General features: G+C 44.1%; 1 protein-coding gene across 1 annotated transcript; it reads left to right on the forward strand.

Annotated features, from left to right (window-relative positions):
* Positions 1 to 1776: 1776 nt before the first annotated feature.
* Positions 1777 to 9072, forward strand: mycl (MYCL proto-oncogene, bHLH transcription factor). Its single transcript, XM_003227383.4, has 2 exons — positions 1777 to 2432; positions 7699 to 9072. The coding sequence occupies exons 1-2, from the start codon at positions 2123 to 2125 to the stop codon at positions 8271 to 8273; spliced, it is 885 nt and encodes a 294-aa protein (XP_003227431.1). The 5' UTR covers positions 1777 to 2122; the 3' UTR covers positions 8274 to 9072.
* Positions 9073 to 13941: the final 4869 nt, after the last annotated feature.

Raw genomic sequence — 13941 nt, forward strand, 5'->3', positions numbered from 1 at the left:
GCCTTCCCTGTAATTTCCTAATAGCCCCACCATTTAGTCCTGATGCTCGCTGTTTATTTTAAGAATGTTATTTTATTGTTATTGTTTTAATGATATATGCTGTCGTATTGTTTTATCTGTTGATTGGGCTTGTTCCCCATGTGATCCACTCCAAGTCCCCTCGGGGAGAAGGAAGTGGGTTATAAATAAAGTTTTATTATTTTTATTATTATTATTACTATACCTTTCAATGGTGGCTCTGATGTCCACTCCAGGCTTTAGTCCAGACTTTAAATGAGTCAAGGATTATTGCTGGAACAGAGAAACACAGAAACCTACTCATCTGCAGAGTCTGATCATTCTGACTGGCAGCAACAATGGTTTCCCAAAAATTAGGATAGTCTTCCTTGAGATCTTCAGCTTTTTACATTGAGCATTCCGTCTACACCAGGCATGGGCAAACTTCGGCCCTCCAGGTGTTTTGGACTTCAACTCCCACAAGACTCCAAGACAGATAGTTCCACGGCTGAACAGCTCTTACAGTCAGAAAGTTCTTCCTAATGTTCAAGGGGTCTTAGGAATTTATTTATTTATTATTTATTTACTACATTTATATCTCGCTCTTCTCACCCCGGAGGGGACTCAGAGCAGCTTACAAATCAAATGTACATACAATATATTATTAGCATAGCACAATATAAGCATTAAATTACTATATTGGACTACAGTGTTCCCTCACTTATTGCTGGGGTTAGGTTCCAGGACCACCCGCAATAAGTGAAAATCCGCGAGGTAGGGACACTATATTTATTTTAATATTTATACATTATTTTAGTAGTTATACACTATTTTAAGTCTTTATCAACCAATCGTGTGTTGATAAATCGCCTCCTTCTCCTCCCGTTGCCACTTGGGCTCCTTTTCTCTCCCCTTGGCTTCTCCTTCCTCCCTTCCTTGGGCTGTAAATTGTAATTTTTTATGATTTATAATAGTCTTTTAGAGTTTATTGAAAAACCACAAAACAGCAAATCCGCAAAAAGTGAACTGCGAAGTAGTGAGGGAACACTGTATATCATTATATGGTAATATTGTTAGTAATATTACATTTAATATATAATATATAATTAATATTATATTATTATTAGTAGTATAATATTGTATTACATTATAATATTATTATCAATATTATAAGTACAGTAGAGTCTCACTTATCCAAGCCTTGTTTATCCAAGCTCCTGGATTATCCAAGCCATTTTTGTAGTCAATGTTTTCAATATATCATGATATTTTGGTGCTAAATTCGTAAATACAATAATTACAACATAACATTACTGTGTATTGAACTACTTTTTCTGTCAAATTTGTTGTATAACATGATGTTTTGGTGCTTAATTTGTAAAATCATAACCTAATTTGATGTTTAATAGGCTTTTCCTTAATCCCTCCTTATTATCCAAGATATTCGCTTATCCAAGCTTCTGCAGGCCCGTTTAGCTTGGATAAGTGAGACTCTACTGTATATACAATATATTATATATTTATAAATTACTGTATATTATACATGTGTGTGTGTGTGTCAAATTGTGGGAGTTGAAGCCCAAAACACCTGGAGGGCCGAAGTTTGCCCATGCCTTATCTACACTGTAGAATTAATGCTGTTTGGCTTCGCTTTAGCTGCAACCCTGGCTCAGTGTAGCAGCAGCAGCAAGGACTCTTTACCGTTTGCAAATGAGGCGCTCCTGATTGGCTGGGGCGAAGAAGGGGGCGTGGCGCCAACCTATAAAACTTGCAGGCGAACAATGCGGTGCCTCCGTCTGGGTCCAGGCGCTTTGACGGGAGCGCATGCGCAGTGGGTGATCGATGTGATTTATTGATTTGCAGCAAGAAAGGGAAGAAAAGAAAGGATTGGAAAGGATCAGTGTGTCCAGATTGCAGACTTGGATCCTCCCACAGCGCTCCTCCAGTGAAGCCCTGCCTTTGTGCAAGTAAAAGGCGAAAGATTGGTGCAATCTGAAGAAAAAACAGAGTATTTGTGTCTTTGTGCAAGTGACATCCCGTTATTAATGCGGGGTTGGGTCGGAGCGGAGTAAGGAGTCAACCCCGGGATTTTCCCGAAGCGTGGTAACTTACCCCGGATCTAACTATGGAGCTGGACCCATTCCCTTTGCCTCCCCTGCCTTGGTTCCAGGCGGACCCTGGGGAGGACTTGGACTTGGGGCGCTTCCTCTGCAAAGAGGAGGAAGAGGAAGAAGAAGGAGTTTGCCCTCTGTCCAACCTGAGCGCCTTCATCCTGCGCGACTGCATGTGGAGCGCCGCCAAGGGGGTCTCGGCCCCCATCCACAGCCACAGCAGCGCACCGGAGCCCGGATTGGGGGGGCTTTGCGTGGCCCCCGGAGCCGTCCTGGCCCCCATTGCCGCCTCCTCCTCCGGGTCCGAGGGCCCCAGCGATTCCGGTAAGGGCAGGGCCTCCTTCGGGGTGGCCCTCTTGGAGATTTGTCAACAACATATTGGAGAGCTTCACTATGCGAAAAATATGGCGGGAAGAAACAACATGCTTAGGTATAGGATGGACGGCACCTGGCTTGGAAATGGTCCACATCAAAGGCATCTTTGGGTTTGGTCATGAGCCAGAAGTGTCATGCGCCAGCGAAAAAGGCCAGTGCGATTCTAGGCTGCATCCAAAGGAGGATAGAGTCCAGATCAATAAAAGTAATATATCTATGGCTTGACCATAGTCACATATCTGACTGACCATGAGTCAAGAGTGTGATGCGGCAGCGAAAAAGACCAATGCAATTCAGGGCTGTATCCAAAAGAGGATAGGGTCCAGATCAATGGAAGTAATATAGCTATAGTCATATATCTGACTATGAGTCAAGAGTGTGATGCGGCAGCGAAAAAGACCAATGCAATTCAAGGCTGCATCCAAAGGAGTGTAGTATCCAGATGTAGGAAAGTAATATAGCCATGGCTTGATGATAGTAATGTAAATGACTGAATGAGAGTCGAGGGTGTGATGCAACAACGAAAAAAGCCGATGTGATTCTAGGCTGCATCCATAGGATAGTGACTAGATCATAGGAAGTAGTATAGTATATGGCTTGGCAATAAAAGTACATGCAAAAGTGAGTTCGGCAACAAGCTGAGCATGAATTGAGAGTGTGATGCGGCAGCGAAAAAGGTCAATGTGATTTTAGACCGCATCCATAGGAGGGTAGTATCCAGATCAAAGGAAGCCATAGTCCTAATTGCGCTCTTCTGCTTTGGCCAGGCCTCACCAGTTGGACAGGACGTCCATTGAGGAGGGTCAGGTTTGTTTTCTGCTGCACCAGAGAATAGGACACAATAGGGCCATGGATTGAAACTGTAGGAAAAATGAATCCATATAAACACTAGAAAGACCTTCCTAGTAGTGAGAGCTGTTGAACAGTGGTATATACTGCCACAGAGTCCTTCTCTAGAGGTTTTAAACAAAGAGTAGGTGGTCATCTGTCAGGAGTGCTTAGATTGTGTCTTCCTGCTTGGCAAAATGGGGTTGGACTGAATGGCCTTTGGTAGTTCCTTCCAGCTCTAGTAGAATGTGCTGCCTGGGAGTCCAGTGGAGCCTCCTTCTCTGGAGGTTTCTAAACAGGCTGGATGGCCATCTCTTGGGAGGGGTTTGATGGTGCCTTTCTGCTTGGCAGAAACCAGTTGGATTGGATGGCCCTTAAAGTCTCTTCCAAGTCTAAAATCCTATGATCCCATAGAATTAAGCTAATTAATTAATTAAGTTAAAGTCTCAAGGAGAGGCAGTTAATAATAATAATCATCATCGTCATCATTATCATCATCTTATATTATTTTTATTATTATCTTATATTGTATATTGTTTTAATATATTATATTATACATTATTATTACCCATTTTTATACATTGCGCTATGTAACACAATTTGAAAAATGTTCTGTTCCTGGTTCGAACATGTTATTTCCTGTTTAATTATGCGGTACTTACTTTGAAAGTAGTTGCTATGTTCCAAAAACTTTGTGTTTGTGGCTGCCACAAGCTAGGTTGAGTTGGTTGAGACTCTGTGAGATATTCATTGGAAAACTAAAGCAGAATGAGCTGCAGCATGTCCCACAAAAACAAAGTTTTGGCAGTTTAACAAACTTTTTCTATGTTTTTATGATAGAACCAATTGGGATATGACATTTATAAGCCAGGAACAAAAATTGTTTTACATAGTGTTGTTGTTATTTTATATTATTATCTTATATTTTGTACAGCATTATTATTTTTATTGTTATTATTATCTAATTTCAACAAGAGTTGCTGCTCTTGTTGTTGTTGTTGTTGTTGTTGTTGTTGTTATTTTACTGGTATTATAGAGTGGAGACAAACATTCTGCAATGTAGATGCATCCATCCGAGACCCCATTAAAGAGAACAGAGGAAGAGGAGGAATTACTGCAGATCCAATCCCAATCCCATGCCCACCACCCTCTTTGTCTAATTCTTTTTGCCCAGGCGTCCAAAGCGGAGCCTGTGCCCATTTGCCGAAACTCAATGAAGCCTATTATTTACCCACGGACTTGCTCCCTCCTTCCTGGCATTGTGTTCCTTGGCGGAAGCAGGAAACTTGGGAGCAGAGCCGGGAAGGAAGGAAGGACCTGTCTGGCTCTGTTCTCTTGCACAAAGCAGAAAGTAAGGAGTGTTTCAATGCCTCTGCTCCCTTCCTTACTGGTTTTTCTTACTTGGAGTGCCAGGCCTAGGGCTGGGCTAGGAGGAGGTAAACTGGGAGGACTGGGAGGAAAAGGAGGAGGAAGCAGCCAAGCTGGGCTGAGAGGAGAAGGTTACGCAAGGAAAATTGCGATAGAAAAGGTCCACTTCCTCACCAAAGTGGGGCTCCAAGGCCTTGGGAGTTGTAGTTTACAAGGCCTCTCCAAATTACAACTCCCAGGATTTGTAGAACTCAGTCATGGGAGTTAAACAGTGGTATCAAACTGCACAGTGTGGTTTGATCTCTCTGGCAGAGATCAAGAAGAACTACAACTCCCAGGATTCCATAGCCATGGGAATTAAACTGGAGCCAGACTGGATTCATTCCATAAGATAGATGCACCCCTAGAGTCCACAGCTTGTTGGGCTCAAATAATAGCCCTAGGAACAGCTCCCATCATCCACAGTGGGACTTTCCTTCCAAATTAGTGCATCAGATTTATTGTAGGCTGCATTGAGATTGCATGATATTGGGTGGTTATTATTTGATACACAACATGATTAGCACACAGCAAACAAGACCACTACGTATGCTGGTTGTTGTTTTGGATCACACGTTGGACACTTCCCAAGTGTCCATAATAACCATGTGTTGTTGTTGTTGTTGTTATATAAGTTTTCATATCAGTGGAATCCTCTCCGGTTTTTAGTCTGAACTTGAATGGCAGTATCTGAGGCCCCTTCCACACAGCTGAATAAAATCCCACATTATCTGCTTTGAACTGGAATATATGCAGTGTGGACTCAGATAACCCAGTTCAAAGCAGATACTGTGAGATGTTCTGTCTTGATATTTTGGGTCATATGTCTGTACGGAAGGGTCCTGAGATACTGAAGTTTTATGGAAGGGTTGGGATTCAGCACTTTGGATACCTTCCTTAAAGGAAGCCACCATGAGGCTAAGATGATTCACATTTTTTGTCATCCTGAATATGAGAAGCAGCATTAAAAGCATTGTCAACTGCAATGAGGTTGATTTTATTTTTTGCATTTGGGGACTATTGCAAACAATTTGCAAAGTTTGAGAAAGAAGGAGCATACAAAATGCCCCAATTTTGTTTGTCTTAGCTTCAAACAAAAAAAAATCCCATTTTAAAATGCAAAAAAACAAAAACAAACAAACTTAGTAGCAAAAAAATGGAAATTCTAAATATGTATATATTTCTATTTGTTCTTGCACATGGAAAACAAAAGAAATAAACTCTTTCCATCCTGATCTGTTAGGTCTCCTCCTCCGGTTGCAGCTTTTCTTCTTTTGAGACTCGCTGGAGCCATCTGTTCAAAAGCCTTTAACCCCCCTCCCCCACTTTTTTTAATGGGAGGACCCCCCCCCCCCCTTTTAGAATGGATTTTGTTTGCAAAGAAAAGCTGGGGATCCCTGAAGCGCCAAGCTGCAGAAACAAAGGCTGCTTCCCTCCTTTCATTTGCAGTTCTTTGTGGAACAGAGATGAAGGGGTTTTCCAGCCCAGTGAGCCTCTATGGGCCCCGTCCTTTTGTCCTCCCTATTACTGTTAGGGTCTGAGTTGTAGAGGAATGTTGGTGGTTGCTTTTGGGGCATTCACATTGTACTTTATAGCACTTTCATGCCACTTTCGGTTGTCTCTTTTAATGAGACCAACAACACTCAACCCTGCATTTCTGCTCCTTTTAAAAATTATGATGCTGCTAAAACGACCTTACATCCTTAAGCAGCATCTGTTAACGGGGTTTTCAATGGGTGTATTGGTCTTAAATATTGTTACTTCTATTCAGGGTGGGAGATGGCCCAGTTTAGATGACTATGCTATGGAACTTGGGGAGGGCTTGTAAAACTACCACTCCCAAGATTCCATAGCACTGAGCCACCGCAGTTGAACTTGGTGGCAAATCGCATTCATTCTACAGTGTAGATCAGTGATTCCCAAAGTGGGCGCTACTGCCCCCGGTGGGCACTGGAGCGATCCAGGGGGGTGGTGATGACACCTATTGGGACACGGGGGTGGGGCCAGGGGAGGGGAGGGGCCTTTTCCCAAGTGCCAAAGATAGGGCTGAGCATCTATATCTGTCCTGAGGCGCTTGTTGGGACAAAGGGCGGAGCTAGGGAAGGGGGAGGGGCCTCCTTCCAAGAGCCCGAGACAGGGCTGAGCCTCTGTATTTCTCCTGAGAGGCCTTTTAGGACTAAAGGGCGGGGCTAGGGGCGGGGCCTCTTCCCAAGAGCATGAGACAGGGCTGAGCCTCTGTATACCTTCCCTGAGGCACTTGTTAGAACATCGGGTCGGGGTATAGAGGTTCAGCTCTGTCAGGCACTTGGGAAGAGGCCCCACCCCCTCCTTTAGCCCCGCCCCCTGTGTCCTGGCAGGCATCGCAAGACAGGGATAGAAGCTCAGCCCTGCCTCAGAGCTCGTAACTCCAGAGTTCGCCAATCCCAGTCCTGCCCGCCCATTTGTGGCCCCGCCCACCTCCCCCTCCCCCTCCCAGCCCTGCATCTTGGACTAGGGGAGAGGCTCAGCCCCGCCCTCTTGAGCAGGAGCCACGCCCACCCCTCAAAGCAACGCCTCCAGGGCGTTGAGTAATATTTTTTCTGGAATGTGGACGGTAGGCCAAATAAGTTTGGGAACCATTGGTGTAGATGACCTATTGTCTGGATGCTTGACCAAAGCAGAAGAGAGTGGGATTCATTGGTGGCCTCCCACTCAAAGGCAAACCAGGGCTGACTCTAGTTAGCATCCTTACCCAAGTATAAGCCAAGGGGGGCTTTTTCAGTCTTAAAAAAAGGGCTGGAAAACTAGGCTTATACTTGAGTATATACAGTATATATTTGACTGGAGTGATACTTAAAACACGTCCCTGTTCTAACTTATATACAAATTCCACTTAAGAACAAACCTACAGAACCTGTCATGTTCATAACTTGGGGATGGTCCATACATCCCTTGACTTGTCTACTTTGCTGACCGTGTCTCCTCTTTCTCCCATTTGCAGAAGGGGAGGAGGTTGACGTGGTGACGGTGGAGAAGCGCCAGTCACTGGCTGCCAGGAAGCCAGTCACCATCACCGTCCGGGCCGACCCTTGGGACCCCTGCATGAAGCACTTCCACATCTCCATCCACCAGCAGCAGCACAACTACGCTGCCCGCTCTCCACCGGACGTTTCCTTGGCGAAAACTGCCCCGGAGGAAGAAGAAGAGGAGGAAGAAGAGGAGGAGAATGATGATGCTTCTCCTGGGGACGACATGGGCCAAGTGGCAGAGAGTTCCCCTTCTGAACTGTTCCTCCCCGGTTCGGATGGGGAGGACATCTCCAAGCGGCGCAACCATAACGACTTGGAGCGCAAGCGGCGGAATGACCTGCGTTCCCGCTTCCTGGCCTTGCGGGACACGGTGCCTGGCCTGGCGTCCTGCCCCAAGACCCCTAAAGTGGTGGTCCTCAGCAAGGCCGCCGAGTTCCTGCAGTCCCTGCTGGAGGCAGAGCGGGAGATGATGGCCGAGAAGAAGCGCCTCAAGCGGCACCAGGTTCAGCTCCTGAAGCGCATCTCCCAGCTCAAGGGGCTCCGCTGAGAGCAGTCCCCTTCTCCACCCACATCTAGCACTTTGTTTTACATTCGTTCGCAGGACTTTTTTTAACGGACTCCGTATTCCCCAAATGCACTGGCACATTCCGTGTGGCTTGTCCCCATTCTTCTCTTCTTTGGGTGCATCTAGACTGTGGAATGAATGCAGTTTTGACGCCACTCAAACTGATCGTGGCTCAATGCGATGCAATCCTGGGAGTTGTAGTTTAGCATTTTGGGGCAGAGAAAGGTAAAGACTTTGCAAAACCAATGCAGTTTGATGCCATTTGAACTCCCATGGTTCAATGCTTTGGAGTCCTGAGAGTTGTAGTTTAGCATTTTGGAGCAGAGAAAGGTAAAGACTTTGCAAAACCAATGCAGTTGACATCACTTGAACTGCCATAGCTCAGTGCAATGCAATCCTGGGAGTTGTAGTTTTGCAAGATCGTAGCCTTCTTTGCCAAACACCACAGGTCTCTGGCCAAACTACAATTCCCAGGATTCTATAGCATTGAGCAATGACAGGGAAAAGTAATCTCAAACTGCATTATTTCCACAGTGTAGATGCATCCTGTTCCTTCACTGGAAATGCACTGAGTTCACCTTTGGATTTGCTTTTTACCTCATTCTTTTATTTTGTCCGCTGAAAAGTTTCTTATCTTGGGTTTTTGTATCCTTTGGAATGCATTGTTATGACTGTCGGGCTGTCTTTTTTAAAATATATATATATCTACAGATACTGTATTTTTATACCTTTTGTGTTTTAGACATTGTTTTGTAAAAAGAAAGAAAGAAATCCAAACAAATCCTTGTTCTCTTTCCTGCCTGGCCTCCTCCGCTTCGTGTTCTTTGGGAAGGCTTCCAAGGGAAAGGGATGAATCCCCTTGAACTCCAGGGAACCGGATCTCTGCAACTGGGAGGACTGGGAAGACATCCCTTTGGAGATGGAACTGGAGCCAACTCCCAGCAATAGGAATAAAGAGATAATTGCAAGGAAAGCCTCTTTGGGTGCATGTACATCAGTGTACAGTGATCCGTGAACCACCAGTAGTCCCCAAGAACTAAAATATGGTCCACTGCTCACCATTACTACACTGTTGCAACGAGAGCAATTGGTTTTGCAAAACCCTATTATAGTGCTGAGACAGCGGGGATGTCGGGAGGGTAGAGGCTGACTACCCACAAAAGACTCGACAGCAAGCCTCCTGACTGTTGTTTCTCCTCTTCCTCCCTCCCTTGAGCGGAGCCATTACATGTGGCGCCTGGAAGTGGGGCGCCTTGGTGTCTTTAGGCCTGTTCCTGGCATTATTTGGGGTGCTGATTCAGAAAATTGTGTTGGAAAAAGCACATCATCTCTAGATTATTAAATATGGTTTTCTGTGGACGAGCAGATGGCAACTACTGGATGGCTTATGTTCTGTCTCAGAAACTAGAGCTGATGTGGTCTGTCCAATGCAGGGGTCCTCAAACTTTTTAAGTGGAGGGCCGATTCACAGTAACTCAGACTGTTGGGGGGCCGGACTATGAAATAGTCCAAAATAAGGATTGTTGTTATTTCCTGTCTTCAAGTCGTTTCAGACTTAGGTCTAGTTTAGGACAGGGGCCAGGGACATGACCTTGGAGGGCCGCATCCGGCACATGGGCATTAGTTTGGCAACCCCTGTCTAGAGGATATCAAAACCATAGGTAAGCAAAGAGACCCTCAAAGACCATCTAGATGATGTCATAAGGCCAGCAGAAGACCATAGATAAGGAAAGGCACCTCAAAGACCATCTAGATGGTTTCCTAAGACCATTGGTAAGGAAAGGGGCCCCAAAAGGCCATCAAAACATTCTCATAAAAGCATAGGTAAGTAAAGGGACCCTCAAAGGCCATCTAGATGATCTCATCAGGCCTCAGAAGACCATAGATAAGGAAAGGGACCTCAAAGACCATCTAGATGGTTTCGTAAGACTATCGGTAAGGAAAGGCCATCAAGACAATCTCATAAAACCACAAGTAAGTAAAGAGACCCTCAAAGGCCATCTAGACGGTTTCATATGACCATAGGTAAGGAAAGTGACCTCCAAAAGCCTTCTAGATGGTCTCATAAGGCCGTAGCTAAGCAAAGAGACCTTCAAAGACCATCTAGACGATCTCATAAGACCATAGGTAAGCAAAGAGACCTCCAAAGACCAAGTAGACTTAGGTCAACCCTAAGTCTAAATTTTAGGACGGGCCAGGTAAAAGACCTTGGAGGGCCGCATCTGGCCCATGGGCCTTAGTTTGGGGACCCCTGGTCCAATGCAATTTTTGCAAAAAAATTCTCCAAATCTCCTTTTGACTCAGGAGGAGGGGAAATTGCAATGTGTTGCAATCTGGGTGTGTTTCTCGGCAGCGATGACCAAGCAATGGAGCAATGCCAAAAGGAGAGGAGAGGAGCTCCTTTGGTTTTATTAATGGGATTAAGGTGAGGCCAAAGCAGACTTTAGGTCTGGTTGCAAAACGGAGTCAAGTAAAAGAAGTGCATCTAGAGCAAGCATGGGAAACTTGGGCCCTCCAGGTGTTTTGGACTGCGACTCCCACCATTCCTCACAGCCTCAGGCCCTTTCCTTTTCCCCCTCAGCCGCTTAAGCGGCTGAGGGGGAAAAGGAAGGGGCCTGAGGCTGTGAGGAATGGTGGGAGTCGCAGTCCAAAACACCTGGAGGGCCCAAGTATGCCCATGCCTGGTCTAGACTATAGAATGGATGCATACTATATCGATCCCACTTTAACTACCATGCATTAGTGCTATGCAATTATGGGATTTATAGTTTGATGAGGCACGCACGAGCCCTCTTTGGCAGCGAAAGCTTGCAAAACAACAAATCCCAGGATTGCATAGCATCGAACCATAGAAGTTAAAGTGAAGTCAAGCTGCATTCAGTCTACTCAAAGAAATAAAAAGTCAAAAGTTCGATCGAAATAGCATGCATTGCGCAACAAGTTGCACAACGAAATATTCCTTGTGTAAGAATGCTGCATCCTTGTGCAATAATATTTTGGTTTGAGTGTAGGACGATGGATCCGAATCCCTGCTCGGCCATAGTCACGCTCTCTCAGCCTCAGAGGAAAGCAGCAGCCTCTGATAGGTGGGCTTTAGGTCCGACTTGGGACTCCTAGGAGCCACGCCTGGCTTCTGCGCCACCGTAAGCAGCATTGCTTTGTTCTTGCGTCAAATGCAATTGCTTTCCGTAACGATGAGCCAGCGCATTGTGTGTTTTGCATCTCTTCTTGCATTGACCGAATGGCAGGTCTCGGGGTTCATCTCCTGGGTGAGCAAAAAACAAGAGCTGAGGATGCAAGATTCGGCCAATGATGGCTCCCCAATCCCTGTTTTCCCTTGTTGCCATGGCGAGAGACGCCTGTTGCTAGGTGCCTCCAGCATCCCTCCCTCTGTTGCCGTGGAAGAAACCACTCAGGCCCTTCCTGTTGCCACGGCAACAGCATCCTCCCTAACTCTCCATCCTTTCTCTTCCCCTGCCTCTCTCTGTTGCTACAGAAACAACCCTTAAAGGCCCATCGCTTTTCTCCTTCCCCACCTAGTCTCACCCGTGCCCAGGATGCCCCCCCCCTCCCAACTTGGTTGCCGTAGTAACCCATCTCTTTGCTTTGGTACCCAGGTTGGCATCCCTTTGTATGCCTTTGTCACCCCCATCCGAGGTCTCCATAGATTCACTTAATGAAGCAGGAGAAAAGGAAAACCACAGAATTATAGCACCTTAAGAGTTAGAGGATACCCCAAAGGCCATCTAGTCTAACTTTGGAGAAGGATGCCCTTCCAGCTTTCCTTTAAAGACCTGCCAAGAAGGAGAGTCTGCTTAAATCAGGCCTGGGCAAACTTCGGCAATTCCTAACAGTAAACATGAACCCAATATTAATAATATTATAGTGTAAAAATATAATACTAATAACAATACAACATAATAAATAATAATATTTTTTTGTGTCAGGAGCAACTTGAGAAACTTGAGAAAAATAATATACTAATTGTAAATTATATATTACATATAATATTACCAGTAATATTGCAGTACAGTGGTATAGTACAATATAGTAACATATAATACTTATATTGTGCTACGCTAATAATATAATATATCATATAGGCATATAATATTGATGTTAACATTATGGTGTAATACATTATAATGCTAATAACAATACAACATAATGATATATAATAATTGTTTATTATGGGCTCGGGCTGTGGCGCAGGCTGGAGAGCAGCTGCAATGAATCACTGCAATGAATCACTCTGACCAGGAGGTCGTGAGTTCGAGGCCCGCTCGGAGCCTATGTTTGTTTGTCTTCGTTCTATGTTTAAAAGGCATTGAATGTTTGCCTATATGTGTAATGTGATCTGCCCTGAGTCCCCTTCGCGGTGAGAAGGGCGGAATATACATGCTGTAAATAAATAAATAAATATTATATATTACATGCAATATTACCAACAATATTGCAGAATAATGGTTTAGTATAATATAGTAATATATAAAAATAATATTGTGCTATGCTAATAATATATATACATATTGTATATATGTATATATGTATATTATAAACGTATATATTACATAATGTATAATTATATATACATATAATATATAATATTTATACATATTACCGATGATATTGCAGTATAGTGGTAGTAATATATAAAACTAATATTGTGCTATGCTAATAATATAATATATTATATATACATATTATATATTATATACACATGTAATATTGATATTATAATGCAATACAATATAATACTACTACTAATAATACAATATAATAATATATAATAATAATATTGTAATGTAGTAATTCAAATATATCAAATATAATTATTATTGATAATATATAATAATATATAATACTAGCTGTGCCCGGCCACACGTTGCTGTGGCGTTGTCTGGTGGTGTTGGTATGAAATTGTTGAGGTAGTGGTGGTATTGAATGTCTGTTGAATGGTTGTCTTTATGTTTAGTATGCACACTGAAGTGGATCATATGGCAGTGTGGAGTCAAGATAATCCAGTTCAAAGCAGATAATATAAGATTCTAAATGGGTTATATAGCTGTGTGGAAGGGCCTTGAGTCTACACTGCCATATAATCCAGTTAAAATCTGATAATCTGTGGAAGAGGCCTAAGTGAGGCCTAACTGTGCCTGTCCCCTGGGCTGAGTAGGTTGCTAGGAGACCAAGTGGGTGGAGCTTAGCCTTCAAACTGGCAGCAATTGGATAAAAACTATTATTCCTCTCTCTCTAATTAGGACTTTATTTTTCTTTTCTTTTTGTTGTATCAACCTAGAGCCGTGAATGATGGGTTGTGTTGTCAAATTTCGAGGTTGGGGGGCCTGTAGTTTTGTTGTTTTGTCCGCTGCCCTGATGCCATCACTCTTTTATATATATACTAGCTGTGCCCGGCCACGCGTTGCTGTGGCGAAACATGGTGGTATGGGAAATAAAGTATTAAGGAATTGGTGGTAGTTAAGGTAAAGGGTAAAGGTTTTCCCCAGAGATTAAGTCCAGTTGTGTCTTACTCTGGAGGTTGGTGCTCATCTCCATTTCTAAGCTGAAGAGCCGGCGTTGTCCGTAGACTCCTCCAAAGTCATGTGGGATGACTGCATGGAGCGGCGTTACCTTCCCGCCGGAGCAGTAC

Source organism: Anolis carolinensis, unplaced genomic scaffold (genome assembly GCF_035594765.1).
Source record: "Anolis carolinensis isolate JA03-04 unplaced genomic scaffold, rAnoCar3.1.pri scaffold_10, whole genome shotgun sequence".
Taxonomy (NCBI): Eukaryota; Metazoa; Chordata; class Lepidosauria; order Squamata; family Dactyloidae; genus Anolis; species Anolis carolinensis.

What these genes read in the sequence shown, in the direction of transcription:
- mycl (XM_003227383.4), top strand. Translation starts at nt 2,123, where the DNA reads ATGGAGCTGGACCCATTCCCTTTGCCTCCCCTGCCTTGGTTCCAGGCG. An exon ending in CGAGGGCCCCAGCGATTCCG is followed by an intron (nt 2,433 to 7,698) that starts GTAAGGGCAGGG and finishes TCCCATTTGCAG; the next exon opens with AAGGGGAGGAGGTTGACGTG.